This window comes from Brassica napus, chromosome A1 (genome assembly GCF_020379485.1).
Source record: "Brassica napus cultivar Da-Ae chromosome A1, Da-Ae, whole genome shotgun sequence".
NCBI classification, from domain to species: Eukaryota; Viridiplantae; Streptophyta; class Magnoliopsida; order Brassicales; family Brassicaceae; genus Brassica; species Brassica napus.
The window spans coordinates 26,109,338-26,137,169 of record NC_063434.1 but is presented as its reverse complement, the minus strand read 5'-3'; the positions used below and the strand labels follow the sequence as shown (position 1 = coordinate 26,137,169).

Sequence of the window (27,832 nt, the reverse complement as noted above, 5' to 3'; positions counted from 1 at the left end):
CAAATTTGAACCCGTTTTAGTGGTAGATGATAATTTATTTAAATGAAAGTATTATATTACTTAATTATGAAATTAATTAATGCAATATTTAATAAAAATTATTTAAAAATTTAGTAGGATTTTGTTAGATTTTTCTCAACAGATTTTGTTATAACTGAAAATAAAATTTAAATCTATAGTTAAAATTAATTTATTATTAATATTCCTATTAATTATTATGTCATATTATGTGATTAATGAAATGGTCCTAGTAAACTTTTAAATAGTAGATAAAAATTGTACTTCTCTTTTAATAGAAAAGATATAAATATATAACATAACCTAAATATAAATAATTTAACAACTTAAATTAGAAAAAAATAAAAATCTCGGGCGTAGCCCGGGTTAATCCATAGTTATCTTCTTATACAATAAAATAGACTATACTCTCTCTTTCTTTCTCAACGTCATCAAAGCAGGAGGGGCATTTCGTGACACCTGTCAACGCTGCTTCAATATTGTTTTTGGTGCTTTTGGATACAGATGGTTTAAGCAACGGGCTTTAACACGTTTCTGGCCCATTCAGCGTATTACGCAGTTAGCCCACACTTTCCTTTTGCATCTATCGTGGGCTTAACCCAATTTTTTTTTATGTCTCAATCTTATTATTGGACCCAGTGAACTCCTTCGCTGAAAGACATCCTTTCGAGTTTCGACACAACCCTAATTTCTAATATTTATGCAGACGACGAAGATAGTAACGGATGTTAATCACTTCAGAGGTCGCCATTAACCTTTTCATTCATTCACAGTTAAAGCTAGAACCCACTACTTCTTATTGATTTCCTATCACCGTCCTATTCAGCTTCTTCACGATCTCTAACCTATAAAAAGGATCTCCGGATCCATGATTTTCAGAGTCTCATCTTGCTTTTCCACTCAACATACAGACATAGAGCTCCAAGAATAATGGATGCTTTCCAGCTATCGCTTTCCAAATTTAATCCCGGCTGTTGTAGCGGAACCGTTCTCACAAATGGGAGAGAGGCTGTGAACTTATGGGTGTGACATGCTGCTCTTAGATGATAAGGTATAAGCTGAACTTATTTTGTTTCATGTTTGCTATTTTTTCCTGTGTTTGTGGTCTAATTCAAATGTCTCTACTTCCTACATACATCTATCATCCAAGCCTAGGTATCTGTCCATCGCCTTAACACATTCAGAGTACTTCTTAGGGAGGGAGCTATGTACAAGCTCAGTTGGTTTGATGTGACCAGAATTTGATCAAACTGTGTTATTCTCATTCGACTTCCAAGTAGCAAGAATATATGTGATCCTGATGCAAAACCGTAACAACTTATCTCCCTACGATTTATCACTCAAATGCAGGTGCTCATAACAACTTTGAAAGGCGGCCATGGTTAAGACATGAGTATCTCACACCACAACCGTGCACCGCAATGGCTCCTGAAAAAGGTACCTTTCTAATGATATGTTAACAACCTGTAAAGAGCCATTTCAAAGGAGCTGAAATTGTTACATTTTCAGAGCCTTGGGGAAAGGCTGTTCGGTCAACTCGCCATCATATCGGAGTAGGAAAAAGAGCTGCTGGTATCCATCAAGGTATGTCCGGATTCTATCACCATTTCTACTCCTTACCTAAATCTACCAGCCATTTACGTCTGCTACTGCTGAATTTGTACAAAAAAAAAAAACAAATAGCATTACATTCTTCTTCACCTTGCTTTTCAGATCGGTCCATGTTCAAATAAGGAACAATTTTCTCCACAGTTACTGGACAAGATCAGTGTCCATACTTTATGAGAACGGGAGATTGTTAATTCGGAAACTCTTGCAGAAAGCAGCACCGCCAAAGGAAGTTGCTTTCAGCCATATTGGACTCACACTTCGTCCTGTAAGTCTCATTTCTCAAGCATCTGCATATATTAGCTTTAACCTTACGGCCATGAAGCTCCGATGTCTAGAAAGTAGAATATTTTGGTAAGAATTAATGGTCAGATTAGAATATTTATTTGATTCAATAATGAATTTCTTTTTTTCTTTCTCCTTCCATTAGAAACAACTATGAAGGTAGATCTCTCATGATCTCTGACAAAGCTTTTTGAAAATAATTCTTCTTTCTGTTTACAATAATGCATGTTATAACAAAGAGGATACTAATAATAATATCATTTGCAGGGCACAACGCAATGCAGACAGAAGTGCTCAACATGGGATTTGTGCCAGCCTGCAAATTTGACCACTCCAAGAGCTCTTATTCTTCACTAAGCTGCATCATGTCCGCTTCGTCACTCACTGACATGCCTGTTGCGCCTTACCCTGTTGGGTCCTCATTGCTCGGCACATTAGCTCCATCATCATCATCATCATCCTCGAATGACCAACCCACAAGGTTTCACTCGCTCTCCATTAATCTCAAAACCACAACAAATGGTGGCTCAGAAACTGTTGCTATGAAGTCTTTCAGTCTTCTTCTATGAGCGCCAATTCGATCCTGTTGAGCCCAAATGGGTGACTCAACTATCACTGAGATTAAGACTTCAAATTTTTATTTTATTTTTGTAACACTTTCTATAACACAATTAAGACTTCAAGTTAATAGAGACAAAACTCTATTCTTCTTCGATTCTTTATCTCTATTTTTATTCCTTTTTTTTTTTATCAAACTACCATGAACTTAGAAACATGAAACATGTCCACAAATTAAACATATGTTTGGGACTAAGTACAAGAGATTGGACAATTTTTTTAACATGTTAGGAAGAGAGAAACTAAAGTGTTTCTGTATTTATTCTAACTCTTGCTTAATCATCTTATTTTCTAAGTCTTAGATTTTTTTATTTTTTTTGAAACACAAGAAATGATTAGAAGTTTTACTCATCATCATAACAATGTGATCCGGGCAGGGCCGGCTCATTATTATGAAAGAATGAAAATCTACTTTTTGGGATTTTTACTTTAGATTTTCTTCAACTATATCATAATGAATTAGAAATCAAATAGAAAATATAAATAATTACATTTTCCATAATTTTCTTATTTAATAATTTTTGTTTAATAGCCAAAAAAATGTTGATGGTCTTTTCAATTCAAACCCACAAAATTTAATAAAATTTAAAATATAATGTTAGAATAAAAATAGATTATATTTATTATTTCAATATAAAGTAAAATTTTACAAGTTTTATAAAATTAAAATATATTTTAACATAAAATAGTTTTAGTATAAACTCACCCGCCCGTAGAACGGACCAACCCTTAGTGTTTAATAATAGCTCACACAGTCTGACGATTTGAACGGTGAGATACAAAAATAGATTGACACGTGCGTAGGGTTATATTCACACGTACGAGTTGATTTGAGGTAAGAGTGACCAATTCCAAATAAGAATCTGAGCAAAGAGCCGCCACCACTCAGAAAGTAAAGCATCGGAATCGTTTGAGCAAACATATCTCTTTCGAGTCTATCAATTCGTCACCATGTGGAGAAGAATCGTCTCCTCTCATCTCAAATCCCTAGCCGCCGATGTCGCCGCTGCTTCTCCTCGCCGATCCATAGCCACCACCACCGCGAGGCCTGTTGGTTTCCATCTCGCCGCCAATCGATCAGCCGTCTCCGCCTCTTCTTTCCTTACCCCTCGCCATTTCAGCTCTGAATCAGGTGTTTTTATCTGTTTTCAGATCTCGGCTAGTGACTCGATCTTTTTGCGGTGGATTGAGATTAGTTTTATTATTATTATTATTATTATTATTATTATTATTATTATTATTATTATTATTATCATTATTATTATTGCGTTGCGAAAAAAGAAGAATGTGGATTGGTTTAATTCTCAGATCTCTGTTAAGTTTCTCAATCTGTTATTATCACTTTTAACAGTAGAGAGCGTTGCGAAGAAGAAGGTGGAGGATGTAATGCCCATTGCAACCGGACATGAGAAGGAAGAGCTCGAAGCTGAATTGGAGGTGATTCCTAATCTTTGAGCCTCTATGCATTGTACACTTTTATGCTGAGGAAATGAAATTTAGCTTTTGTCATTATGATCTTGTGGCAGGGAAGGAGGCTGCTTGACATTGACTTCCCCGAAGGTCCTTTTGGTACAAAGGTTTGTTGATTTGCTCTTCTTTAAGATATCTTCACCGTATTTTTTCACTGCAAAGTTTAGTTTACACCACCGTCAGTGGTTCTAGGCATGATATGGAGTTAACACTCATCAATACAACTCACAATTTAACTGAAACAAACCAACAACACAAAACTTAGGTCTGTCTAGTGTGATGAATGGCTATCTAAGTCCAGTTTACCTGTTTCTGTTACCTCAAATAACCTCAAAACTTAGGTCTGTCTGTCTGGTGTTAGGACTGCTTTAGCATGTAGTACTTAGTAAGTGCCACTTACTTTCGTTATGTGTATTTGAAGCTTGTCTAATTGTCAACGCCAAACTTCTTGTCTCTTCATATTATCTGGTCATGTTTTCAGGAACTTTTGTTTATTACTATAATAATTAGTATTAGTTCCCTGAATGAGGCACTAGCTTGTATTTGAATCGTACATGGGATTTGAATAGTGCATTCAACAAGTCCTTAAGCTCTGTGTTTGTTTGTTTACCATGGTCCACTGCCCATGATGCTTATGTTCATGAATCATGATCATGGATCATGGAAATTTATTTCTTAAGAATCCTTTCTCGTAGTAACTGAAATCATAGGGTTATATTATATGACTGGTGAATTCAGCATGCTGTATAACTGTATAACACAGTTGAGACATTTGATCTTTTTCGTATTGTCTCGAGTGAGAAGCATTCATTCTTGTTTGCCTACTACCATTTGATAACACTTTCCATATTGTTTTACCTCAGGAATCCCCTGCTATTGTAAAATCATACTATGACAAGCGGATTGTGGGATGCCCTGGTGGTGAAGGCGGTAAGTTCATTTCCATTCTTCACTCTTTTAATGTTATAAATTGGTTGAGAAGAGGCATAAAATGGATGCTTTGTATCTCTACTGCAGAGGATGAACACGACGTTGTGTGGTTCTGGCTGGAGAAAGGAAAATCTTTTGAATGCCCTGTTTGCACTCAGTACTTTGAGGTTAGTTAAACTCGTATCAGTAGCTTCTGCTAGATGGTATATACAATAGTCATAGCTCAGACATAACTGTAAAAGGATTAGAGCAAACACTCGTTGAGATTGTCCATTTATGAATATTGAATTGGGTTACATTGTATATTTGTAGCTGGAAGTGGTTGGTCCTGGTGGGCCTCCCGATGGTCACGGCGATGAAGACGACCACCACTGATTGTCAGGCCTCTCCCTTGCCGCGAGTTTTGCTTTTTCTATTTTCCCGTTCTTAAGATATTTTAGATTTTTTATAATAATTGGAATAAAAAAATGAAATATGCCGCTGGCGAAACACAGTTGAAAATGTTTTTGATCCTTTTAGAACAACAACACTTCGGGTATCGGGAAGTTTGTCAAAATGCCAAAACTCTTACGACCGTTGTTTTACTTTTGTAACAACTCTTGAATCAGAATCATTCTTGCCTTTTGCTTATTATATATTCAACTTTTGTTTTTATGGGTCGACGTCTTTTCAATACTGGACGTTTTGATCTTGTCCTTTGATTCCTTGTGAACGGAATAGCCATATACTTCTATATATTATCGAAAACCTAAATTTTCTTCCGACCTTATGCAGTAATTGGTGTAACATTAATTTACTCATACAATGCATGGCACCTACGTTTTACTTTCCATCTTTTTTTTTTAATTTATAATGGTGGTGTATGCAACACGGTGGGGGTGAACATGAAATGCCTTTTTATTCCCTTGCGACTCTAGAATTTATTAATTATTCTCATAGGCTAAAAACTTAAGACCAAATTAGTAAACTTGATTAATCGTAAAATGAGACCATTCAGATTGTTAATATCACAAAATTCCGTCAGTTCTTATTTATTTCGTATGCCTTTTTGGTTTCATATCATATATATATGTTCACAATGAAAAGACCAAGCAGAAACCTAAATGATAGACTGATAGTACATATATATGGTTTTTTTTAATAGACCACCCTGTGAAACCAAAGCAAAACCTAACTAAGCTATAAAATAGAAGGAAATAAAGACAAACAAAGGACATTATTTTCGGAAAAAGCCCGTGGAATATATTCGAGAAAACAATCTAAAATGTTCCGTTTCTATTCTTTTAAACGTAAAAGAAACAAACTATCAAGAAAAAGGACGTCGGAGTTTAATATTCCGTCTCTACTTAAGGACAAATCACCAGATAAATTAGTTTTCTCTAATAATGTTCGACACAGCTTGCCCTCACCACGAAACCCTCTCGTCTTCAGAATCAGACATGCATGCATATATATACTGTATAAGTGTACTATGTATAAGTTAGTCTTTATGGTGTTAGATTAGATAATTACTAGGAGAAAATAATAGTATGCCTTTGGAAAAAATGTGATGATTTTACGCCCTTTCCAGTTAGGTTCTTTTAACAAACTAAATAATAAAATTGAAAGCCTTTTAGCAAAAAAAAAAGAAAGGAAAAACAAACTAAATAATAAATTAAACACGTATATTTTGTTAGCTGACTATTATACACGTTTAATATTCTTTGATTTTATTTTCATTGGTATTTGTTGTGATATGGATACTGGATATAGTTATATTTACCAGTTGTATATGATTAATTATTATTTTAGCATTATTTATCTAAATAAAATTGTGACATGAGGAATATACTATTGTCAAAAAATATCTTCTAGAGTTTTCGTATTATACATAAGTAACATACCTTTAATATACTATTGTCAAAAATATATTTTACAGTTTTCGTATTATACATAACATACCTTTAAATAGTACAAACATTACATAAGAATTTTAGTGCTAATTTATTACAAAAAGTTATGCTTAATTAGTACAACTTGCCGATATAGTTACACCATCGTAAACATATCAGATGCCACTCGTTCCCCAATTAAAGGATTATAAAACTTGTATCAATACGTGTACTAATACATCATGGACATATACTCTCAAATAACCTTTATCAAATATAAAGAACGGCATGCAGGGCCGTCTCAAATTAATTTTAGGCCCTGTTCAAAATAAATTTTAATCGTACATTTTATCGAGTAATTTTAAAATTTAATAAATGTGTCTGATTTTTTTAATTATAAATTTTAAATTTAGCATTATATCTAAAATTTTAAAGTTTTTTACCATAATTTATCTATATATTTTGAAAAATCCTTAAATTTTATATTTTTATATTTTGGGGCCCTGTTCGACCGCTCCACTTGCGCGTGCTGTTAGACGGCCCTGACGGCATGAATGGTCCTCTTATTGATGTGCTCGATAATAATAATAATCAATACGTGTACTAATACTTTAAACAAAGATGCAATAATATTTAGCATTGGTACGTTATGTAATAGTTTTATCTGCGAACATTCTGTATGCAAATGAAAACAGCCAGTATCGGTTCTTTTTGGTCGGCAGAAAAAAAGAGTAACAAAATTAAGTTTTAGAGTATATATACATAAGCGATGGTATTTATATTATTTAAAATGCATAATATCCTTTTATTCTACGAACAACGCTATATAAATTACTTTATTTAATTTAAGTGATCAAACTAACATAGTAGTGCTGGAAGCATCCATTATTTTGTTTTATGTCAACTGATTTAGGAAAGCTTGATGTAATTGAGTTTATAATCAACTCTTTCTAATTTAGGTTGACTATTCACCACCAATTTATAAATTGTTTTCTTATTTGAAACGGTGGGTCACTAGAAGAGTTGACTAACCAAACGCTATATACATGTTAACGAAAAAAGGATCGCAAGAAAATATAATTAACTTACAAAAGTTGTTGACCTTTGTTAAAAGTTAAAGTTATGTAACGTGATGCCGTCATTACTAAGAATATGTGAAGTTCAACAATATTGTCGAGGATCTGAAGTTCTTAACTAATTCAGAAGTTCATAACCACTAAGAACACTATTTTCATTCTATGTTTGTCACACGAGTTTCTATTGTTTAACTAGTTTTCAGATATATACTTAGGTGCCCCGTAATAGAAACCTCACATTTAAATCATACAAATTCAATGCCATATAAGATAACCGGTCCTAAAGTACTCAGTTTCTATTACTATTTGTTTTTTTAATCAAATAATTAATTAAGTGGTGATATATTCCTTCACGAAAGATAAATAGTAATCATTCCATCAAATCTGTAGAGATCTTTGTGGTAGAAATAGAGACAAAAGGCAATTATCAATTTATTATGCGCAGTGCGGGTCTGTGGCATAAAATAAACCACTTATTAAGGAGTTGATTAGGGCATATTGATTGTGCTAAAACAATTTGCATTACGTATTCAATATCCATGCAACTATGTTCATTGTTTTGATCATATACGTATACATTTTTTTTATGTTTCAACATTATTTTTTTTCGTTTTGTTATCTACTTTTCAATACAACGTACGTGTTAAATTGTTAATGGGTACTTTCATTTAAATACATAAAATTGTAACGAGATTATACATAAAATTAGATCACCATTAAGCATGATTCCCTTACATTGGCTTCAAAAATATACAAATGGTTCTGGCCTTTTGGGTATTTTTTTTTTGGTATATTACATGAAAATTTAAAGTTTTAAGTGAATGGATTCAGGGCCGGCTTAGTGGAGGGGACAAGCGGTGCGACCGCCCCGGGCCCAAATCTGTGTCCCCCCGTATAATAATAATTAAGGGCTCCAATTTTTTTATAAATTTATATTTTTATATATAAAAAATTATAAATATAATAAATCAAAATAAAAAGGGCCCAGAATTATTTGATATGTATATAGTTTTATTTTCATTACAAATATATACAAAATATTACATTAAATTTTATATATATTTTAAATATTATATGAATATAAATTTTAGAGGGTAAAATTTTTTTTTTGCCCTAGAGCCCCTAAAAATGTTGAACCGGCCTGAATGGATTTTGAATCATGCAAGTTGCATTGCTAAGCCTCAGACGGTCAGACCCATTCTTATTTTGTCATCATGTAGGTCACTCCCACTAAAGCTCCTTTTCTTTTATTAATATAGCGTATATAAATACTAGTTAACCTCACTCAAAATAGAGCTACACGTGTGTAAAATATAACTTTTAATAGAATTTCTACTCATAAGTCCTTCCATTGATTAGAAAACTAAGCACTCTTTTAATGTCAAGAAATACGAGGATCTGAATAATTTTTAAGTGGACCAAACGTACTAAATAAACTAAACTAAGAAAATGTAATTGTCTAAGGAACCCAAGGCGACGAATCTCACCATTACACTCAGAATTCGAGGCTTTACCATGGACAATTGAATGGAATGCATGTTACATCTATCAATTTGTCAATTTTTTAGCACCTAGTATAAGAATTTAGTCTCGATGATTCAAAACTTTGGAACATGACCTAACTTTTCTACTGAGCTGAAGGAGCTGATGAAGTTGAAGAACAAATTCATAGAGTTTTCGATAGTTTTTATTCCTCATTTAGAGTTTTTAATAATCTTTATTCTTTGTTCTGAGAATATATCATCTAATTCATTAGCTAAGATAACAAGATATTTTTATAGGAACTTGTATTACATTGATTGTTCTGTTTCAGTCTGGTTTTTTATACAACCAAAGATTGAGTAATAGAATAGTTAAAAAATTGTGTAATGGTTTGTATTATTGTCATGTAATGCCTTGTATTATTGACATTGATGGCACCATTCATATTAATTCAAATCAACGAGAACGATGAATGTTAATGAAGAAGCTTTGCTGAGAAGCTAAAAGAAAAGTATCCTCGGGTGAATGGGCCCGACTTTTCCTCTCTCTCTTTTTTTCTCCCAAAACTAAACCTTCGAACTCTGATTGCAGACGGTGGTCGGCGGATCCGCCGCCGGCCTCCCATGTGTTTTTCCTTTATTCTTCGCTTCTCATCTTCTTTCTCTCTCTCTGTTGATATGCTCGCATCCCTGCTACTGACTTTCTCCTTACGCCGCTGTTCGTGTTAGGAGTTCTTTGTAGTTAGTTTGGTGGTGATTCGGCGAGGCAGAGGTAGGGGTCGAAGGCGTTTGGCTCGGCTGCGGGAGATCTTCTCTTTCCGACTCAGATCTGGAGTTTTTTTCTCAGATCTGGCCTCGAGCAGGGGGTAACGAGGTACGTGAGGACTGTATCTATAAGTTGTCCCTGCGTTGGCCAGTCTGGTTAGTTCTCTGGTGTAGCTTGAGCGGTTTAGTGGATTCTCGGGGTGTGTTGGTGCGGAGACTATCGTTGGTCAGCCGGATGTTGGAGCTTGGCTGGGGAAGTGGCGTTTTGTTCCTTCGTTCAACCTCCGTTCCGGATCTGGACTATGAAGCATTGGTTTGAGAGCGGGCGTTTGGGTTTTACTGTCTCTTATTACTCTATGCTGACTGTGTACAAAGAGGAGATCTGCAGTGTTGCAGTGGTGTGTGTGGCTATCTAGGCGCGTGCAGGTAGCTAGTGGCGTCACACTTGCTTCTCTGTTCGTGAGGAAGTGCTCTGCGCAGTGGCATTAATCACGGGTATGAAGCTTCTTCTTCTTTGGGCAAGTCCGATGGTGTGGCAAACTCAACCTTTCACGCCCCTTCCGAATAAGAGCAGTGACTTGTAGATGTGCTAGACTTGTTCACATCAAGAAGAAGCGTAACAGTCAATCTGCGTTTAGTGTGAGCAGCAGCTCTGTTTTTTTGCGGTGGTACTCAACAGATGAGTGAATGTTTCATGCGGTAGCACAGATTAGCTAACTGTGCGGCAAAGGTTTTGGCTAGATCGGTGGGGCAGAGGCATACAACTTCACCTTTATCCGGACCTCCGGTTTCGACCGGGCCGGGACGTTCAATCCGAATGCATCTGTTTGAGCCGTCGTAGGATATGGTAGTTGTGTGTGCTAATTTAGCAGGTTATCAAAGGCGTGTTCGTTACGAAGCTGTAGGAGCGGAGTGGTTATGAGGGCTGGCCAATTCTCTGTAAACTCGCGGCAACTTAGCAACCACAACAATGAGACTCCTGCTGTTGGTTCATGGCGATCCTAGACAATGTGCGTTGTTCTGTTATTCAGGATTTGTATTAGTTGTGGTATTTCTGCATTTCAGTGTGTTTTTCTTTTGTATTTTGGTGTTGTTTAGTTGTTTTTCTTTCTCCGCTACTAGTTATCTTTGTAATCTCTGTCTAAAATTTAAAATGGTATAAAATTTAACATTTATACCAAAAAAAAAAAATGTTAATGAAAAAAACTCGTTAAGAACAAAAAAAAAGAAACATTAATGAATAGAACACATGTTTTACAATGATCACTATTTAGTATTCACATATTAAAAAAAAACAAAGTGTACTTTAGTTAAGGTTCTTTTTTTGCCAACTAGCAACCAACAAGTAAAGTAACAGATGTATGTATTCATCAAATAATTATAAAGTCAACCAAGTACACTAAATTTTATTGAAAAAAATTTCATGTTAGTTTTTTCATATACATTTTTTTACGATTTGGATTTAGATAATGACACGATGACAAACTAATAAAAAGCAACACAACGTTAGAAGATCCATCAAAATTTGAGTGTTATCAGACGCATTAAAGAACAATAATATTGGTAATACAAGTTTTGTATCTATGTAGTAAAAATGTCTAGGTAAAACCGTAAAATAAGTGGACATGATAATTAACGCAACAGGGTCAAACAAAAGAGTAATGAAAGAAGCGTTGAAGGAGATGAGAAAAGATCAAAGGCTTTTGTTGGTTTTATTGCTTCCCCCACATGCAATCCAGGTTGGTCACTGATGTTTCTACGCATCATCATTACACTCAGTGGTTTCAGATTTCACAAATCCAAGAGCCCTACAAAAATCCTGATTAATGGGTATCCATCAATCTTCTCACTTTTATATGTTAATCCATTAAACAAATGATTGAACAAGGAGATTTTGATTTTTCATTTCCTTCTTTCTTTTTCGGTTTTGGATTATGCCCTCATGTTTCTAGTAATATACTTTGTGTTATATTTATATAGAATTAATATTCTTTTACGCGGAAGAGTTTATTTTCTTCCACTGCCACAAGGCATTGATTCCCTCCATCTCTCTCCTCTGAGTATTTTTGCCGCTAGCTCTGCTCAAGGTTTTGATTTTGATTCCTTATGTTCCCAAAAGATTTATTTCTTTTGTTATATTAATATAAAGAAAACTAAAAAGAAATTGTGTTTTCCTTATTCTATTTCCATGGATGCTTTCTCTAGCCTTCTCTTAGCAGTAGTTTTTTGTGTAGCTGTTGTACACATTTAACATCCCATAATGAATGATTCAGATTCACATCTCTTTTCTTTTTATTCCCTCTCCTCTCAACATCACCTCAATTTTTTTCTATAAATACACACTTCCCCTCCCATACCTTCTCTTATATTTTCAATCATTGTGTGTTTTGTGACATTTGAAAACACTACCAAAAATCACAACAAAGTCTCTAAAATTGTAGTGTCCATTTAACAAGAATGAGCTACTCTCGTCAAAGCATGGGTTCTGGTTTGTTTCTACTTCTTTTTTTCTGTCTTATGTCATCTTTTAATGTGTGTTGTGTTTAGTTATGAAGTGTGTGCTTGTAATAACTCTGTTTTGTGATTACTCTGCTTGAATATGTTTCTGGCAAAATCTTTGTAGGTAGTAGAAGTACAAGGGGATATGAGTTTGGAAGGACTTATGTTGTGAGGCCTAAAGGAAAGCACCAAGCTACTATTGTTTGGTTGCACGGTCTTGGAGACAATGGCTCAAGGTACTATAATGCTCTTTCACATGCCTTGTACTTATGATGATCAATGCCTATTTCTTAAGTCAAGTCATAAAGAGAAATAATCTCACCATGCTTACAAAAGTAATGCCCAAATGAGTTATAAAATATATCAAACAAAAGTTCACATGTTCCACTGTCTTATTGAACAACTTCTCACTTAGTCTCCATTCTCTCTGCAGCTCGTCTCAACTCTTAGAGAGCCTGCCTCTTCCAAACGTAAGGATCCATGAACACAAACACACTCGGAAGTAATTTTCTGTATTACTGAACTCTCATTAAAAAATTTCTGATAAACATATATGCTAATGTACAGATAAAATGGATTTGTCCAACTGCTCCCTCACGTCCTGTTTCGCTTCTGGGAGGCTTTCCTTGCACTGCATGTAAGATCATTCAACTTCTAGGCTTTTCTAACACTTTCTCTGAGAGAGATAACTAAACGATAACAACCAAACTCATTGCTTCTCAGGGTTTGACGTGGGAGAAATCTCTGAGGATCTTCACGATGATATTGAAGGCTTAGATGCTTCAGCTGCACATATTGCTAACCTCTTATCAACCGAACCAACAGATGGTAAGCCAACCAAATAGTTATAATATACTACTATCCATCACCATCACAATCTCAAGCTTAACTTGAAAAAAATGCTCTTTGTGGTTTGTTTCAGTCAAAGTTGGGATAGGTGGTTTCAGCATGGGTGCAGCAATAGCACTCTACTCCACAACATGCTACGCTCTTGGACGTTATGGAAACGGACTTCCTTATACTATAAACCTACGCGCTACTGTAGGACTCAGTGGTTGGCTTCCTGGTTGGAGGTATAGTTTTTCAACACCTTCATGTCCACTATTTAACATATATAGAGACTTAATATTAGAACCTTCAACATAACAATGCAGGAGCTTAAGGAGCAAGATAGAAAGTTCAAATGAAGCTGCAAGGCGTGCTGCATCGATACCAGTTATACTTGCACATGGAACTTGTATGTGTACACATCATTTTGTAATATAAAGTTGAGTTCATTGTTTCTTGATAGTTTTTTTTTTCTTTTGTGTTGCAGCGGATGATGTAGTTCCTTACAGATTTGGAGAAACATCTGCGCAGGCACTTGCCATGGCTGGATTCCGACAAGTTATGTTCAAACAATATGAAGGGTAATAAATGTTATAATCTGTTTAGTTTGCTTTTACTGTGTTTGGTCTGAGACTGTGAGGTTTGTTGTCAATTGTGTAGGCTTGGTCACTATACAGTTCCGAAAGAAATGAATGAGGTCGTTCACTGGCTCGCCTCAAGGCTTGGACTTGAGGGCTCACGCTAAGGCTTCAAAATGCATCTATAGCTATTTTCATACATGGTGTGTAATATATTATATATAGTGGGTGGTTTCTTGGGGTATACGTCGACTGTTTTGTGATTTAATTTTTGCTTTTTCTGCTCTTTCGATTCTTGATTATGAATAATGAAATAAAAGCTCTTTGATAATATAATATATCAAGTTTTGCTCATAACAAGTTTGTTGAGACTTTTATTATTACCGTACATCAAAAGGCATTCTCATGTTAAGAAACAAGAAAAAAAAACATATTCAGCAGTGACATATAACTTCAGACTTGGAGAAAAATCTCAAGAAGCTTACTGAGACTTATGGTTTGCAGAGACGTCTTTAAGCTTCTCCTCCAGTTCACCTTCCTGGAATTGAATAAAAGGACTTGAGATCATAATGGAAATAAAATAAGATGAAAGAAAGGGTAATAGTGTTGGTGAAAGTAACCTTGTGCATGTTGAGGATGATGTCTGAGCCTCCAATAAACTCTCCCTTGATGAAGATCTGTGGAAATGTAGGCCAATGGCTGCACAGAAGAAGTCATTAATCAGATTCAAGACTATACAAAAGCTCTTTCTCTGAAACATAACCTCCTCACCTGAATGATTTCACAGCGTTTTTCAACTCTGGATCTTCAAGAATGTTTCTAGCACCTATAGGAACATCTGAACACCAGAAACACATTAGATTCAGAGCATCAAACAAAGGGATGACTTCAAATATACAAAAGTACATCGAAATAACTTACTATACTGTTGGAGAACTCTCACGGCTAGTGAGCTAAACCCACACTGAGGAGCTTCAGGGACTCCTTTCATGTAGAGCATAACAGGATTCTCCTTCACATCCTATTAACAATCCAAAGCAAAACACCATCATCACCAAACAACTCCAACCAGATGCAGAACTCAAAATAAAAATAAAATAAACTCTTAAGGTTACATTCTCAACGAGATCCTTTAGAGAGTCAGTGGAACCACCAGGAGGGACTTTCTGTGTAGGCTTGAAGTCATCATGTGTGTCTGAATCGCTGGGAACTGAAGATGAGTACCTCATCATCCCATTTTGATAGACTGATGACACAGATGCCTGCAAACACAAAACCATAAGTAAACTCAGCTAACTCGATTCAAGATCAAAAGAGTCAAAACAAAAAGAACATCAAAGTCCTAATCTTGTTTATGAGAAGCTCCAGATTCAAGATCAAAACAAAAAAAAGAACATCAAAGTAGTAATCTTTTTTTAATAAGAAACCATTTTTTAAAATTGAGAAAAGAGAAAACTGATTGAGACACATCATCAGACTAACCAATCTGTTACAACGAACGGTGTTGAGAAACCTGCTCGACAAAGCAGCCGCCATCTCTAAATCAATCAGATTTAGTCAGCAGACGAGAGATGTTTTTCGTGGAGGAAGAAACGAAAATTGATACACCGTCTCTGGAAGATCTTTACGACCAACGCTTCTAGTGACGACCGAACCGGAACGGACTCACTTCGTGTCATAGCTCATAACCCTAAGGTGTTATACGGTGTCGTTTTGGAGTGGTCACGGTTTTTTCGTCCTTTTTGGATTTTCTTGTTTTTACTGGTTCGGTTTTCTCCGGTTTAGGTAATTCAATATCGAATTGTAGGCAAATGATTTTTTCTTTGGGATGACAAAAAAAAAAGAAAATATAATTCTTTGGTTCTCTAATTTATAAACAAAAAATATGAACTAATAATTAATCTGTTGGAAAACTATTATATTATCAAAGGTTAAAAATATTTGATGATGATAATGTATTAGTCTATTTAGGGAGATTACAACTAGTTTGGATGATTTTCGAAAAATATTAAGGATATAGTCCTACTGTTTTTAATGCTAGATCGTCAATCTAAAGTGTATATATAGATCGAAACGAAATTACCGATTTCTCAAAAAAAAAAATCGAACGAACATGATAATATAGTACATTTCAAGATCTTGCTTACCAGCGATGATGCGTGGGCACAAAACTACAAAATTACTGATTTACTTAGATTAGTAGAAGTATAGAACATATTTGTTTTGAGCATCAACATTGATTACAATGATAATGCTTGAGATCCTATGGAATTAATCTATCTTATTAAAACAGAAACATTGTGACTTTTTCTAGGTGGATTTTAAGTTGGACATACTATTAGATATGATATATTTTCTGATTCTATTAGTTAACAATTAATATTATTAAATTATTTCCTTATTCTATTTTGCTAACTTAATACCTTATATGCATTTATTTATCAGTTAGCCTATATGCTTTATATTCAAAAAAAAATATCTTGCCCAATCGATTTCATAAACAACAACGTGTAATAATGTTTAATTTTGAGATTTCATAACCACCATCCAATAAGTCTATAAGATAATCACCATGCAGTATATTACTCTGTAACCAATTAATTATATATATAGCCATACTATATGATATATTCAAAATGGATTCAAGTCAAACTTCTTAACCTATTATCCTTTAACCATTATAAGTCAAACTTCTTAACCTATTATCCTTTAACCAATCTAAATTGGATTATACATCAGATTAACGGGTTTACCGGTTCGAGAGTGTAAATTAGATTTTAAAGTATTGATTTAAATGCTAATTATTAAATAGATAAATTTTTTATAAATTAAAAAAATATTTATAACATTGTTCATAAAATTTTGAATAAAATATTCCGCGCTTCCGAAACGCGGGTGATGGTCTAGTAACTATTTATTATAGCAAAAAATACAAATTGGACGACACAAAAGTTGTAACAGGATGGAATATAAACTTATTGGCTGGAAATTAGAAGTCTCCAGGATCACCGTCACAACGAAAGAAACAAAACGGAATCACAAACACAAGGACACAACAGAAATTACAAAACAAAGACGCATGACATTATTGAAACAAAAGAAAAGAGGTACACGTTCATTGTTCTTGTTATTCTCACTTCCTCTCATAAGTATGACGAGTCTGATCAGTGCTCCGAGTAGTACCAGTCGTTGTTCCTGGATAATGTTCCCTGTCTTCTTCCTCCGTAGCCATTCCAAAAGTGTGCTTCACCGCATCAGCTGCACCCATAGCCATCTGCTTCACATGCTCACCTGTCTGGCTCAAGAACCCACCGGTCTTGTCTCTACCGGCTTCAGCCGTCTCTTTCGTGTACTGAGCCGCGTTTTGCGCCGTCTCCTTTGTGTACTGAGCTGCGTCTTGAGCCTTTTGCTTCACGGCTTCACCTGTCTCCGACAGGTAGCTCCCGGTCTTGTCCTTCGTCTCACGGGCTTTTTCTTGAGCCGTCTGGGCAGTTTGAGATGTCTTCTCTTTTGCTGATTGGGTAGTTTCATGAGCCTTTTGCTGGGTAGTTTGGGCAGCTTGAGATGTCTTGTCTTTCGCTGCCTGGGCCGTCTCTTGAGACTTTTGTTGGGTCGTTTGGGCAGCTTGAGAAGTCTTGTCTTTAGCTGCCTGGGTTGTCTCATGTGCCTTTTGTTGGGCCGTTTGGGCCGTCTGGGAAGTCTTGTTCTTGCCTTCCTCAGCCTTGTCCCTCATTGCTCCCATAGTTTGTCCTGTCTTCTCCTGTTATCACACAACCAAATCATCTTTATAACTTGTAAACAGAATGAGATTTACGTATGTAGATATGTACACATAGATACTCTTCTTACCTGAGTTTTGCCTCTGGTTTCACCAGCTTTGTAGCTTTGTTGGTTAGACGCCATTTTTCTTTTCCTTCAAATGTGTAAAATATGAAACGACAATTAAAGCTTTTTCGACAAAATATGATCCCATATTTCTCAAAATGTTTACCAATAGGCAGTAAGTTTATATATTTTTCCTATTTTATATACTCAGATTCTTCTCCTTATTTATCTTTATCTACAACCATTTTATAGCATTATCATTGAGAATCATTTGCATAATCTATAAGTAGATGAAAATAATAAAATATATAAGAGAAAAACTAAGAGGAGTACTCTTTTATTTGTGCGAAACTCAAATTACAATATTTGTCTCATAATCGATGGTTTAATAGTTCAAAAAAAAAAAAAAATTATATATATATATATATATTAAATCAATAAAATACACAACAATTGAGAAATTCGTATTGTTTTCACTTTTTATCATTGCTGATATTCTTATAAACCACACAATTTACCGTTTATCTAAATTAGATTTAAGATTTCTTTTTAGTGATTCTGAAATGCAAAATCATTTTTTTAACGGATTTTTTTTTACAGAAAGTAACAGTTTGATCTATACGATTTCTTTTGGGGTTCTACTGTTCTATACGATATCTTCAGCTTTTACTGTGACGAGTACTAATAATAGTCATGCAAAACATGATCGAATTGAAACGTGACCATGAAACAAATAAATAATATGTCTCAAGGGTATATTGTCCATAAACGACCATAGTGAGGCATCCCACTTACATTCTGTAAGTTAATTCACATATGTTAGCCATATAGTTTGTAAAATGTAATACATTTTTCTGTTTTCAAAATCATATTGAATGAAACTTTTCTAAGTTCTTTAAAAATATATTTGGACGTCCGAGAGCATATAATAAATGTTTTATCATTGATTACTCTTATATTTTAAAAATAATTGTTAATGTGTAAATTAGAAAATCAAAAGTTAAAATGAAAGAGGGTGAGAGGTGATGCATGGATGGGAGTCCCAAAGAGAATCGAATCAGCTCAGTTCCTTTTTTTTGTTACCTACTTTACTCTTCTCCAAGAGAATGGACTCCAGATATTAATTAGCAGCTTCCCCTCTTTTTACCTGGCTAATTATTACAGAACAAATTAATTTGTATTTGGAAGATTGTCAAATTTCCTTTGTTTTAGTTAATGTTAAAAATAAATATGGGAATAAACAGCGAGAGATATAAAGGGAAATTAAAGTGAGAAATAAAGGAAAAGACGGTCAAAACGAAAACATCGAAGGATTATTCCATCACCATCACCCAAATTTATCTTTATTGAAACTCTCTATTTTGCTTCATCCCTTTTGATTTTCCCTTTATCTTTTCTTTTCCCCTCTTTTTATGTTTTTGACCCATAATTATATTGTAATTTTACATTATTATATTTGTTTGGTTTTCTCGTTTCTATCCAATCCACTCTTGTCCACAGTTTGATATTTTGATCTTTTTAGGACAAAAATCTAATCTATAACATGACCCAAATATTACAAATTTAATCAATGAGCTAGAACAAAGGGTGGTCGAACAAAAATAAACGAAATTATACATTAATATATTTGTTATTTAATTATTATCCATCGCAAATGATGCGAAATACTGCTTCAATATTATATCCGTAAACTATAAGGTGAAAAAAACATATATTACAATTGCTAAGAATTTGTTAAGACAACTTGTTTTAGGTCTCTTCTCCTTGATTAACATATAATTCGAAGTACTTATAAGTTTCAGTTATATTCCTTTAGACACTTATACATATTTGAAGTAAAACAAAGAAAGAGCATGTAATGTACATGAGTGCATCTTATCAAAATCCATTATTACATTGATCATTCTGTTTTAGGAAATTCACAGATATTGTTACGTTGCCGCTAAGCAAAGAGAACTTGTATTATAAAATGCTATCAAAAGTAAAGAAGCACAAAGATAGTGAATATTCAAAATTCAAAAGTAACAGAGATTTTTATTCGTGTCTTGGTTCAGTTGCCTCCTAAAGTATAAATGAAAGAGACTTACCACAATGTAATTGAGAGATTAAGCCACCTTTTCTATATCAACAAAAAGCTTATACCACGTACAAGATACCGAATCGATTCTCTATTCAATAGCATCTCTTTATATGTGTACACCTTTAGCTGATTTCATTTCATTTCATTTAGCATTTTGTTTCTAACCGAGACCTTAGAAGTTGATATCTCACACGATCTATATGACTACATTTCAAGAAATGTATATGTTTTTGTATATTTAGATGTGAATTTGACACATCTGGGTTATAATGTTATTTATACGTATATAGCAACTTAACCTATCACAAGCATAGGGTACTTCATAATAGTACTTTACATGTACAAAAAGATGTAAAATGAATATATACAAGGTGCCATGGGTCATTCTGTTGTAAAATCAAACCATGTTCCGCTACATTCAATCTTTTAAAAATCAAAGCTCGGGATACCACACAAAAACGGTATTCGACAATTTATTTATCTGTTTATTTCGTTATCTACCAAAGTATGTTAAGATTCTTAAGAACAAAGAATTTTCGTGACAGATAAAAGTTCAATCTCGTTATTCTATACCATGTCAAAAACATGAAAAATACATATGTACATGTGTTTAAAAAGTTTCTTGTTTATTCTTTCTTTTGGCATATTTTGATATGTATATATGATTTTAAATTGTAGATCTTACTAATTACAGTTTATTTAAGGAAACCAAAATTATGATAGGAAAGGAACGTCGCCTAGCTAGCTACTTAAATTAATCAGTATTGTTCATAGGTAACTAAATGATGAGCTTCCTTGGTGTTGAAGCATATAATCATAAAATTATAAAACATAGTTATCAATTGCATTAGAGATAGAGGGTCCAAAAAGGTACCAGTCAAAGAACTTTTGTGTAGAGCAAGAGGTTAACAAGATCTCTTTCTTTTAGTTGGGTGTGGGCTCCTTAAGCTGTTTGGTGGCTTCTTGTCACTCTTAATTACTTAAAATTGCATTATGCATGCTTTGACCCAAGATTCTCACCAAAGCATATTTATTTTATGATTAATTATGTCAATATTCTAATTAAAATATAACTATCATGTGGAAATGAAGCGAATAAGAGACGATAAAAATGAGAAGAGACTAAAAGGGGGGGAAAACATATCAAGTGAAAAAAATCTATTTGTTGAGTTTTTAGTCTTGAATAAACGAAAACAACCATAAACATAGGGCATAGCTATAGCCTCTATGAGCATGCATCAATTTAAATATCTCGCATATACAAAACATTCAAAGCCATGGCCAAAGCAAAAAATTTCCATCTTTTAAAATTTCAGGGCTTCAGAATATCAGCCGAAATTTCTCATTTAATTAATTTATATATTCTCTTTTTTTTCTTGTTTCTCTTCTTTTGCTAAAGTTTACAATTGAGGTGAGGAAAACGAAAAAGTTATTATTATTTAGTTAAAAAAAAAAATTCTTAAACGAGACACCAGTTGTTCTTCTGTGTTCTATTTAAGAACATCCACTTCACATCCCCTCTCAAAGCCTCGTGTCTTGTTTTCTTTCAATAAACACATAATAAGATAGCTTCCAAGTTCATCAAGGTCAGTCTTCTTTATTATTTCGTAACTATTTGATTAAATTATATATTGATCTCAGAAATATATAGCTAAGTCCAGAACTAGTTGGCAAATAATACGCGTTATATGTAATGAATATAATAAGATAACACATACAATACATATCCACTATTAATTTCTACCTAAATATAGTCTTTAACCACACAATTGATTTCTTTGTCCCAACTTTTAAAGAAAAAAAGAGTTCAGTACACAAGAAATTCATTTTCATTAGTTGCATGGTACTTTGCATCTTTTTGTTTTCTTTCGAATATGGAATTATCTAATAAGAATATTCAGATTTAGTTGCACCTCTCTTTTTTTTTGTAGTAATGTTTTTATGTGCATGTAACAGAAATAAACGTAAGCGCACGCATACAATAACCTATCGAAGATGAGCAGACCCGGAGACTGGAACTGTAGATCATGCACCCACCTCAACTTCCAGCGCCGTGATTCTTGCCAGCGATGCGGTGACTCCCGTTTGGGTGCAGGTGGAGTCGGTGGCTTAGAGTTTGGTGATTTCGGCGGCAGAGGTATGTCTGCTTTTGGATTCACCACGGGCTCCGACGTTCGTCCAGGTGACTGGTACTGCACAGTTGGAAACTGCGGGACACATAACTTTGCCAGCCGCTCCACCTGCTTCAAATGCGGCACTTTCAAGGACGAATCCCTCGGTGGGGGCGGCGGCGGTGGCGTAGGCGTAGGCGGTCCGGTCATGTTTGACGCTGACGTTATGCGGTCTAGAGTCTCCGGCAACGGTGGCCGCTCCAGCTGGAAATCCGGTGATTGGATTTGCACCAGGTACCAAATCAAAACATTTTAGATAATGTACCGGTAAATATAATATATGAATATAATACATCGTTTTACATGCAAATTATTCAGGTTAAAGTTTAACCTATAGATATTTTTTTTGTCAGCAACTGATAGATATTTAAATTATTGGAAATACAGGCTTGGTTGCAATGAGCATAACTTTGCAAGCAGAATGGAGTGCTTCAGATGCAATGCACCAAGGGACTTCAGCATGAGAACCTCTTTCTAAGTTACACAATAATGCCTTTGAAGTAGCCTTGTTTCCAATCTCTTGGGTAATAATTCAATTTTCTTTATTGTATATACTATATTGTTTGATAAGTAAGACCAGGACCGGAAACTAAGGTTTATTTAAATGTGTTTTTTTCTTTCTTTTCAAATTTGATATTTTTTCAGGCACCGTTTCAATCAATGGAAAAGGAGAAAGAGGAGCAAGATTGAATTAAAGATGATAATTTTGTTAGATGTTATGAGAGCCAATATTGTAACTTTAGCTGTCGTGCTTTTGCATTTATAATATTTCATTTTCGTAATTTTCCTTTTCAGTTTCTTTTAAGAGTTTTATTATTCTAATCATTGTACGCTGCATGTCTTTCTTAAAAGAAGATTCTCTTCTCAATTTCATCGCTTTATACATGAGTTGCTACTTTTTTTTTGTTTTATTGTGTGTCCAGCCTTTTCAATTCTGATAGACTATAGCATAGGGCCGGCTATAGTTCCATCACTCTGTCATATATCAATCCCTTGAGTTTTAGCGTTCATTATAGATATTATGATTACAAGTTATCATCAACCTAGTGAGTATTCGACCCAAAGAAAAAGTAAAAAAAAAAATATCAATCTAGTGAGAGATTCTTGCATGCATATGCATCCAAGTGCGTATTGTGTAAATATTATGAATTTCTGGACATGTTGCTTTTCTCTAGTTTTGAAAATCAGTGGCCTCTGAAAGGTGGGCACAGCTTCACAATCAAGTGTGGAATGAAGCTAGAATCTGAGATATCGATTTGTCTTCATATTATTTTATAGTGTTCTGTTTCTATTGTTGATTCTGTTTTATGTTCATTTTGTTCTTCTTTAGTCTAAATGTTAAGAAAAGAGGAAACGACATTCAGGTATATCCACCTTTCAACAAAAGATGTTCCGTTTTGTTCTTTACCATGTTTTTGGATATGTTTACATGATTGTAGACTTGTAGTCCATAAAAGCTAAATGTTAAGAAAAGAGAAAACTTAATTAGGGCATCTGAGTTTTATACCAAGTTTTTACCAGTATAAAATAGAAAAATATAAAAGTAAAAATAGTGACGAGAGATATGGAGATAGTTTTCAAATAAGAGAGACTCAAAGATGTGTAAGAGATATTATCTCCACATTTATATATTTTGCTAAGCTAAATGAACTCCCAACCTAATATGCTTCTTCGAAATGATGGTTTGAACACGTCAATTTTTGAAATGTTTGAGTAAGGATCGATGGATCAATTTTGGACTAGATCGAATAAGGATCGATGGATAACTTTGGACTAGATCGATGTAGATCTAATTATTGGTGATAACTGGATTGATCAATCTATCTTATATATTACCTATAATCCATTGTAACTATGATGTGGGAGATCCTTTGTTTCTGATATGTTACAAAGTCTACCATATTGGATTTCGAAAGGATCATTAGCTATATATAAGATTAGGGCTGGGCAAATAAACCGAACCCGAAAATCCGAACCGAATCGGATCCGATAAAAATGAATCCGAACCGATCCGAATCCGACATAAATACCGAATGGATCCTGTTTTTTGGTATTTTGGGTTATGGGTATTATCCGAACCGAACCCGGACCTAAATGGATATCCGATAGAACCCGAAACATTTAAAATCACAAAAAAACTTCTACCAAATATGATCTTAATTCTTAATATGTATCCAAAATACTTTAAGATATTATTGAACTTCTAAAATAATTATCTGTTACATGAATGTTGATGGTGGAATGTGGCGGTTGATGCCTAAAGTTTTTAGATTTTGGTTTTGTTTTTATTGAATAATGTTTCTCATTTCATGAGAACTTATTTTTTGTTTTATGATTTCATTTATATGGTTTTCTTTCTATCACTAACTATGTTTATCTTTTGCTTGATTTTGAATGATCACGTTTGATGTTTTTTATTATTTTAGAATCGATTTTACTTATGTTTTGGCTATTAAAATATGTACAAATCATGTATTTTAAATCCAAAGAACTGATTTCATTTATGTTTTAGTTACAAAATAGGTACAAATCAGGTATTTTTAAATCGAAGAACCGATTGGAACCCGAACCCGAAGGTACAATGGGTTATACCGGTTCTTTGAAGATTTACTAACCCCGATCCGAACCCGATAGAACCCGAACCGGTCCCGAACCGAACTTTTATATAACCCGAATGGGGTTAATTTTGATAAACCCGAAAAACCGAAACCCGAATGGATAAAACCGAAACCCGATTGGGACCCCGAATGCCCATGCCTATATAAGATAAATACCTCGTTTATTACCTAAAAACATAAGCATCGGCTATGTAGTGAAATTAATGGGCTTAAAAGCCCAAATCAAATAAAAGTTTCTATCTTTCTTGTTTGGCTGTGCAAAGACTCACACTCTGTGACTCTGGTTGTATCGAAAAAACCCAACCAAACGCCAAGTGTTGTTAACCTGAAATTTGATTTTGCATCCACTCCTCACATCACCTTCCTCGTTCGTATCGTTCTATATAAAACGCTCTGTAATCTCATTTCTTTGACTTACACTCTCTGTCTATCGAATCCTCGTCTCCCTCCATGGCTTCCTGTGAGTTTCTCTTACCATGTCTTCTTCTTCTGCTGTCTTGTTTTAATCTTATGAATCACGAGACATGGGTACATTCGAATTTATACGGTTTTATAATGTTCTGCTCTCATAGAATCATATTCATCGAAAAAGATTGAAACTTTGGAGACTCAGAAAAAAAGGGTCTTCCTTTGAAACAATCAGGTTTGAATTTGATAATAGATTGGAGATCTAAAGTTGAAGCCTTTTCTCTTTACTCAGCATGTTATGAGATTCAAAGTTACTTCTTTTATATTAGCCCATGAGATTTGCTATTTATTAAATGTAAATTTCAAATAATTATTTTATCCTTAATACTGAATATTCAACAACGTTATGTTTTGAATTAGTTGAAACCTTGTGGAGTGTATAAGACTTGGTTTGTGTCTAGTGACCGCATTGAGGGTTTAGTGCTGATCTTGTATCATCATATGAGATACCTTGGCTTCTTGTTTCAGGTAGCCTAGGAGTTCCGAAGATTAGGATCTCAGCGGTAGACGTGAGTAGAGTAAGATCTGGAAGCTTACAGATTCCATACAGTCAAAGATCATTGTTTGTTCAAAGGCGGGTTAAGTACTTGAGTCTGAGGAAAAGTGTTGGATCTTTGAAAGCTCTCCAAGTGTCTACTGTCACAGCTGTGGAAACATCAGGTACATTTATCTCTCTTATGGTTTTTTTTTTTTATCTAATAGGTGCACATTTTTGGTAATTTTACTGTTCATATGTACATTGAGAGTGTCTTTTATTTCTCTTTAGAAGTTTCTGATTTAACATTGTTATATCCTCAGCTACTGTTGAAGTAGAAGATGCTGAAAAGACCAAGTCATCTCCGTTGAACGCTCAGCTCGTTCCCAAGCCCTCTGAGGTATGTTTTGCTTTTTCCACTAAATATTAGGATGCCATTTGAGTAACTCTCTCTGTCCTTGAAGAATAAGAGATTGTGTCATCTTGATGAGCTAGTAGAACATGAGTCATATGAATGTAATTGCACAATAAAACAGTTAATCTGTTTTTCAACTGGATGCATTTGGTTTGATTTCTTTTTTTGGATCTTGTAGGTGGAAGCTCTTGTCACTGAGATATGTGATTCCTCATCAATTGCAGAGTTTGAACTGAAAGTAAGTAAGCCCCCATTGAATTGAGCTGTAGTTATGTTAATGCTCTTTTGTTTAGTAGTCTCATCTAAGCTAAGTTCTTTTATAGGGATTCTTATCTAATATCTTCTACATCTTTCTAATAGCTAGGGGGTTTCCGCCTATATGTAGCAAGGAACTTAGCTGACAACAACATTAGTCCACCACAACCTCAGCCAACTCCTGCTGCCCTTTCTGCAAATGCCGTTACCGAGAGTGCTGATTCTAATGGATCAGCTTCCTCTACTTCATTAGCCATCACAAAACCAGCATCTTCAGCTGCTGATCAGGGTTTGATTATTCTCCAATCTCCAAAAGTAAGAAAACCATACTACTTAAAAAGGCTAAATGCTCAGAGATTTGATTCAAAGAGTTTTTCACCAATCCAAATGGTGTGGTATTGTGTGCAGGTAGGATTCTTCAGGAGATCCAAAACCATAAAGGGTAAACGCACTCCTTCCTCCTGTAAAGAGGTAAAGACCAATCCTCTTTGAGCAAAAAGAAAGTGTTTGATTTTTACTTGGAACTCACTCATTGCTCTTGACAGAAAGACCAAGTGAAAGAAGGTCAAGTTCTTTGCTACATTGAGCAACTCGGTGGCCAGTTCCCTATCGAGGTAAATATAATATTCCATTTTTATCTATCTCTTCCTTTCACCATGTCTGTTAAAACTGCTTCTTGATCAATGTTTCAGTCTGATGTTACTGGAGAGGTTGTCAAGATACTCCGAGAGGATGGAGGCAAGTCTTATCTTCTTCTTTAACCTTTTTATGTTTTTTCTTAATACTTTTTGATTAATGATTTTTTTTCTCTGTTTGTCATTCGAAACAGAGCCTGTAGGATACAATGATGCTCTCATCTCGATCCTTCCTTCCTTCCCTGGGATCAAGAAGCTTCAGTAGTACTAGAACCAGACTTGAGCTGGTTTTGAGTTGTGAAACTGTGTCTTGTGTATGCTTTTAGAACAAATAACTTCATTCATATCTCTCTTTGTTTCTGTTTGTCTTTTACTTGTCTGAAAGTTTTTCTTCAACACATTGTTTTATTCTGTTGTTTACTTATATGAAAAACTTTCTGATACTTTTTTTTTCTCTTAATACATAGACGATTATACGCACATACGATCCCAAAGTTTCAAAGATCTTTTGGGTTAAAAACGATATAGGTGATGATTTCTACTAGTTAAAATTATGGGCATTGCTGTCACTGGCAGTTGATTCCAACCGTTTGGAGAAGCTGCTTTCTGAACTTTTGTATAAATGCCTCCGCACTTTCGTTGATGTCACGTTCTCTCACTGCCCTCTTCCTTACCGGAGTATTCTCCGCCATCCCTCCTCTCTTTGGATGTTCTCCGGCTTTCGTTGGCTCGTAGGTTGATGATACGTATGAAGAAGACATTAGATGAGAGAAAACGTTGCTCTACAACACTAATAGTTCTTGCTTAGTTTTTGTATTGCTCAACTGATGGTTTCTTTGAATATATATAGATACGAATATGTT

General features: G+C 34.5%; 6 protein-coding genes across 8 annotated transcripts; 4 read left to right on the top strand and 2 right to left on the bottom strand.

Moving 5' to 3' along the window:
- The first annotated feature begins 3,263 nt into the window (after window positions 1-3,263).
- Window positions 3,264-5,583, top strand: LOC106349582 (cytochrome c oxidase subunit 5b-1, mitochondrial). Of its 2 annotated transcripts, none has more exons than XM_048739131.1 (7): window positions 3,264-3,431; window positions 3,464-3,661; window positions 3,884-3,966; window positions 4,056-4,106; window positions 4,863-4,929; window positions 5,017-5,096; window positions 5,242-5,583. In XM_048739131.1, the coding sequence occupies exons 2-7, from the start codon at window positions 3,481-3,483 to the stop codon at window positions 5,302-5,304; spliced, it is 525 nt and encodes a 174-aa protein (XP_048595088.1). In that variant the 5' UTR covers window positions 3,264-3,431; window positions 3,464-3,480; the 3' UTR covers window positions 5,305-5,583. The 2 variants fall into 2 exon arrangements, with proteins under 2 accessions (XP_048595088.1, XP_048595085.1); XM_048739128.1 differs by having other exon boundaries at window positions 3,272-3,431; window positions 3,881-3,966.
- Window positions 5,584-12,023: 6,440 nt separating this feature from the next.
- Window positions 12,024-14,381, top strand: LOC106349594 (acyl-protein thioesterase 2-like). 2 transcript variants are annotated; one of them, XM_022687951.2, is made up of 9 exons: window positions 12,024-12,209; window positions 12,746-12,857; window positions 13,055-13,091; window positions 13,189-13,258; window positions 13,345-13,449; window positions 13,544-13,694; window positions 13,776-13,858; window positions 13,937-14,030; window positions 14,110-14,381. In XM_022687951.2, exons 1-9 carry the CDS (start codon window positions 12,065-12,067, stop codon window positions 14,192-14,194), a joined length of 882 nt encoding a protein of 293 aa, XP_022543672.2. In that variant the 5' UTR covers window positions 12,024-12,064; the 3' UTR covers window positions 14,195-14,381. The 2 variants fall into 2 exon arrangements, with proteins under 2 accessions (XP_022543672.2, XP_013645041.2); XM_013789587.3 differs by lacking the exon at window positions 12,024-12,209 and adding an exon at window positions 12,230-12,610.
- Window positions 14,330-15,721, bottom strand: LOC106349603 (monothiol glutaredoxin-S15, mitochondrial-like). The gene is made up of 6 exons (XM_013789594.3): window positions 15,510-15,721; window positions 15,143-15,289; window positions 14,949-15,048; window positions 14,799-14,865; window positions 14,648-14,726; window positions 14,330-14,565 (listed from the first exon to the last, which is right to left on the bottom strand). The coding sequence occupies exons 1-6, from the start codon at window positions 15,561-15,563 to the stop codon at window positions 14,509-14,511; spliced, it is 504 nt and encodes a 167-aa protein (XP_013645048.1). The 5' UTR covers window positions 15,564-15,721; the 3' UTR covers window positions 14,330-14,508.
- Window positions 15,722-16,977: 1,256 nt separating this feature from the next.
- Window positions 16,978-17,997, bottom strand: LOC106349612 (late embryogenesis abundant protein 76-like). Its single transcript, XM_013789602.3, has 2 exons — window positions 17,877-17,997; window positions 16,978-17,787 (listed from the first exon to the last, which is right to left on the bottom strand). Exons 1-2 carry the CDS (start codon window positions 17,928-17,930, stop codon window positions 17,161-17,163), a joined length of 681 nt encoding a protein of 226 aa, XP_013645056.1. The 5' UTR covers window positions 17,931-17,997; the 3' UTR covers window positions 16,978-17,160.
- A 3,274-nt stretch (window positions 17,998-21,271) lies between these two features.
- LOC106349632 (RNA-binding protein cabeza) lies at window positions 21,272-22,971 on the top strand. The gene is made up of 4 exons (XM_013789623.3): window positions 21,272-21,518; window positions 21,889-22,337; window positions 22,491-22,627; window positions 22,749-22,971. Exons 2-3 carry the CDS (start codon window positions 21,928-21,930, stop codon window positions 22,579-22,581), a joined length of 501 nt encoding a protein of 166 aa, XP_013645077.1. The 5' UTR covers window positions 21,272-21,518; window positions 21,889-21,927; the 3' UTR covers window positions 22,582-22,627; window positions 22,749-22,971.
- Window positions 22,972-24,962: 1,991 nt separating this feature from the next.
- Window positions 24,963-27,412, top strand: LOC106349643 (biotin carboxyl carrier protein of acetyl-CoA carboxylase). The gene is made up of 9 exons (XM_013789631.3): window positions 24,963-25,181; window positions 25,658-25,849; window positions 25,988-26,064; window positions 26,258-26,317; window positions 26,440-26,649; window positions 26,743-26,805; window positions 26,880-26,948; window positions 27,027-27,072; window positions 27,164-27,412. The coding sequence occupies exons 1-9, from the start codon at window positions 25,172-25,174 to the stop codon at window positions 27,232-27,234; spliced, it is 798 nt and encodes a 265-aa protein (XP_013645085.2). The 5' UTR covers window positions 24,963-25,171; the 3' UTR covers window positions 27,235-27,412.
- Window positions 27,413-27,832: the final 420 nt, after the last annotated feature.

Bases quoted from the DNA above. Each gene is read 5' to 3' on its own strand.
- LOC106349582 (XM_048739128.1), top strand. From the start codon at position 3,481: ATGTGGAGAAGAATCGTCTCCTCTCATCTCAAATCCCTAGCCGCCGAT. The intron at 3,967-4,055 runs GTGATTCCTAAT...ATCTTGTGGCAG, and splicing joins AGCTCGAAGCTGAATTGGAG to GGAAGGAGGCTGCTTGACAT. The intron at 5,097-5,241 runs GTTAGTTAAACT...GTATATTTGTAG, and splicing joins TTTGCACTCAGTACTTTGAG to CTGGAAGTGGTTGGTCCTGG.
- LOC106349594 (XM_022687951.2), top strand. From the start codon at position 12,065: ATGTTTCTAGTAATATACTTTGTGTTATATTTATATAGAATTAATATT. The intron at 13,092-13,188 runs GTAAGGATCCAT...GCTAATGTACAG, and splicing joins AGAGCCTGCCTCTTCCAAAC to ATAAAATGGATTTGTCCAAC. The intron at 13,259-13,344 runs GTAAGATCATTC...ATTGCTTCTCAG, and splicing joins AGGCTTTCCTTGCACTGCAT to GGTTTGACGTGGGAGAAATC.
- LOC106349603 (XM_013789594.3), bottom strand. From the start codon at position 15,563: ATGGCGGCTGCTTTGTCGAGCAGGTTTCTCAACACCGTTCGTTGTAAC. The intron at 14,727-14,798 runs GTGAGGAGGTTA...TCTTCTGTGCAG, and splicing joins AACGCTGTGAAATCATTCAG to CCATTGGCCTACATTTCCAC. The intron at 14,566-14,647 runs GTTACTTTCACC...ATTCAATTCCAG, and splicing joins TCATCCTCAACATGCACAAG to GAAGGTGAACTGGAGGAGAA.
- LOC106349612 (XM_013789602.3), bottom strand. From the start codon at position 17,930: ATGGCGTCTAACCAACAAAGCTACAAAGCTGGTGAAACCAGAGGCAAA. The intron at 17,788-17,876 runs GTAAGAAGAGTA...GTGTGATAACAG, and splicing joins AAACCAGAGGCAAAACTCAG to GAGAAGACAGGACAAACTAT.
- LOC106349632 (XM_013789623.3), top strand. From the start codon at position 21,928: ATGAGCAGACCCGGAGACTGGAACTGTAGATCATGCACCCACCTCAAC. The intron at 22,338-22,490 runs GTACCAAATCAA...TTGGAAATACAG, and splicing joins GGTGATTGGATTTGCACCAG to GCTTGGTTGCAATGAGCATA.
- LOC106349643 (XM_013789631.3), top strand. The intron at 26,065-26,257 runs GTATGTTTTGCT...TGGATCTTGTAG, and splicing joins TCGTTCCCAAGCCCTCTGAG to GTGGAAGCTCTTGTCACTGA. The intron at 26,949-27,026 runs GTAAATATAATA...TCAATGTTTCAG, and splicing joins GTGGCCAGTTCCCTATCGAG to TCTGATGTTACTGGAGAGGT.